Source organism: Polistes dominula, unplaced genomic scaffold (assembly GCF_049000335.1).
Source record: "Polistes dominula isolate Pdom_NZ unplaced genomic scaffold, Pdom_raw_medaka contig_12, whole genome shotgun sequence".
NCBI classification, from domain to species: domain Eukaryota; kingdom Metazoa; phylum Arthropoda; class Insecta; order Hymenoptera; family Vespidae; genus Polistes; species Polistes dominula.
Window position 1 is genome coordinate 114777 of NW_028301116.1, and position 2659 is coordinate 117435.

General features: G+C 42.8%; 1 protein-coding gene across 1 annotated transcript; it reads left to right on the forward strand.

Annotated features, from left to right (window-relative positions):
• Nucleotides 1-412: 412 nt before the first annotated feature.
• LOC149031022 (uncharacterized) lies at nucleotides 413-2405 on the forward strand. The gene has a single exon (XM_089177025.1). It carries the CDS (start codon nucleotides 413-415, stop codon nucleotides 1559-1561), a length of 1149 nt encoding a protein of 382 aa, XP_089033151.1. The 3' UTR covers nucleotides 1562-2405.
• Nucleotides 2406-2659: the final 254 nt, after the last annotated feature.

The following is a 2659-nucleotide window of genomic DNA, read 5'->3' on the forward strand; positions in this document are numbered from 1 at the left end:
TGACGTCCGACGCTCCGGTATCTGCAAGTAAAAGCCTATCCCGGGTAAAGTACTGGATAAACAGGCTGACCCAAAACAGGCATAGACCTTCTTTCTCTTTTCCGAGTAAACGACTGCAAGGTCGTGACCGGTCGAGAATTTCTAAATTTGTTCTTACTCTTCAAGTAAGAACTGGTGACAGCGGCCTCTTGTGAAATCTCTTAGCGAGACGTAACAGAATAAAATAATAAAATTGGTGACAGCGGTGGGATAGCCCAGCGATATCGATACGGTTTGGTCACCTTGCTATCGATACGCAAACCGCGGGTATCGGTTTGTTGGATATTTGCTACGGTTTCCTTGCTCGGACTTTCGGATTGTTTTGCATAAATTTTGTTCTTTTTAAGTTAAAACTAAATTCTTACAAATTAAAATGGCATCAGATCGTGCACGCGCTGGGGCTGAATCTCCCATTGGTACTAGTAAAGAATTTTTGGATAAAGAAAGTGAAATTAGACGAAAAATGGAGGATATAATGCTAATTCAGGAACAATTGGGGAAGGTTCAGATCGATATATTTAGGAGACAGGAAGAATTAGACAAAAGAGAATCAGAAATTGAAGTGCAAAGGCGGAAGCTAGCACGAAGAGAACGCAGGTTAGAAATTAGGGGAGAAGAAATTCATAAATCAGATGATGATGATTCGGGCGATTTCCGGGGATTTGAAAGAACATGTACTCCGGTGGACTCATTCGTCACAGTATCCCGGACACCTGGTATCTCCCGAGGCGGGTTGCCTGGCCCGATTCCCGCGCGTAGGCGTTCAATAACACCTATCGATGATATGGATAACAATAATTTAGAAATAAATCGCCTTAGGCGAGAAAATGAGTTACTAAGGAGCGCACTGGCCACCTCACGACCGCCGACCCCACAACCGCGGAACAGTTGTCCGTCAATAAAAATTCGTGAAATCACGGAAGCGGTTCCCAAGTTTGACGGCCATAATATCTCCGTAAATCAATTCGCAAGAGCGTGTAGAAGGGCTCTTGATTCGTTACCTGAACGGTATTCTGCTGAAATGGAGAATTCATTAACTAGGTCGCTAATCTCGAAATTGTGTGGGCACGCATATGTGGTCGTCGAACATTTAAAGTTATCCAGGGTGGAACAACTAATCGAACGATTGAAAGACGCATTTTTACCATCATATGGTACGAATTATTATCGTGGTCAACTAGCTACAGAATTTAAGAAAACGGGAGAACATGTGCTAGATTATTTCAGCCGAATCCGCGATTTAACTCAATCGATTATCGATGAAGAGTCAAAACAGGTAGGGAGATTGGAACTTTCTGTTGAACGTAAAATAGAAGAAGAAGGCTTGGACGCCTTCATCAGGGGCTTGTCCCCTGAATATCGTACGCCCCTACGTTTCGAAAAATATTATGATTTCAATTTAGCTTTGGTTTGCCTTTTAAAGATCGATAAGCAAATACAGGCTGATGCGACCAGAAATAAATTGTCGGTTAGAAAAGACGATAATTATCGTAGTATTGGAAGAATATTTAGGCTAATGTAGTATTGAGAGTCCGCGTGGCGTCGTGACGGTGGACTCGTAGACGCTACATTGTTCTTCCGTTGTTTTTTTTTTGTGTGCTGTACGCTCGAAGTGCGTGCGTTGTTAGTTATAGGACGTCAACCGAAATGCGTGGACGTAGCGTTTCTTATTCTTAGTTTTTCTTTTGTTCTTTTATGTAATGCATATTATTATATCTGAAATATAGTTGTTCAGTATCTTAACCAAGAGTGTTGGAAATCATTGGATAGAATTTTCCAATAAAAAGGTAAGGATTATCAGGCAGGTTATGACGTGCAACTTTTGTGGGAGGCGGGGACATAGCGAAAATTATTGTTGGAAAAAGAACGACAAAGGAAGAAATCGCAGTGGACCGGGTGGGAGTAGAGGTAATTCTCCCCAGAACGTTAAAGGTTCATTTCGAAAGTGATGTAATTATTGTAAAAATTTTGGTCATTTAAAAGTGGACTGTAGAAAACTAAAATACATCGAGAATAAGCGAAGGGCGGGTAACGGGAAGGGGAAGCCGGTAACGGACGCGCGTCGGGTTCCCCCTCCGGGTCCGCGTCCACTGAGTCCGACGGCAACAGCAGGTCCGTCAACATCAGGAAAATAGTGTACGAACCAATGATCTCCGCTCCATTTGTTGCGTGTACCTCGAAACAGCTGACGGGTACCGTGACGTTATTAATCGATGCTGGCGCACAGGTAAACTTGATAAAGATTGGTAATTTACAAATGGGTATTAAAATAGATAAGTCTGAAGTTTTATCTAAATCCCTCCTACGCCTCGAACATCTGAATACGGAAGAGGCAAAATCTGTTTCAAAATTAATTGAATTATTGATTTGACGGAATTAACCCGGGAGGGTGAGGCGATTTATTTCTAAATTATTGTTATCCATATCATCGATAGGTGTTATTGAACGCCTACGCGCGGGAATCGGGCCAGGCGACCCGCCTCGGGAGATACCAGGTGTCCGGGATACTGTGACGAATGAGTCCACCGGAGTACATGTTCTTTCAAATCCCCGGAAATCGCCCGAATCATCATCATCTGATTTATGAATTTCTTCTCCCCTAATTTCTAACCTGCGTTCT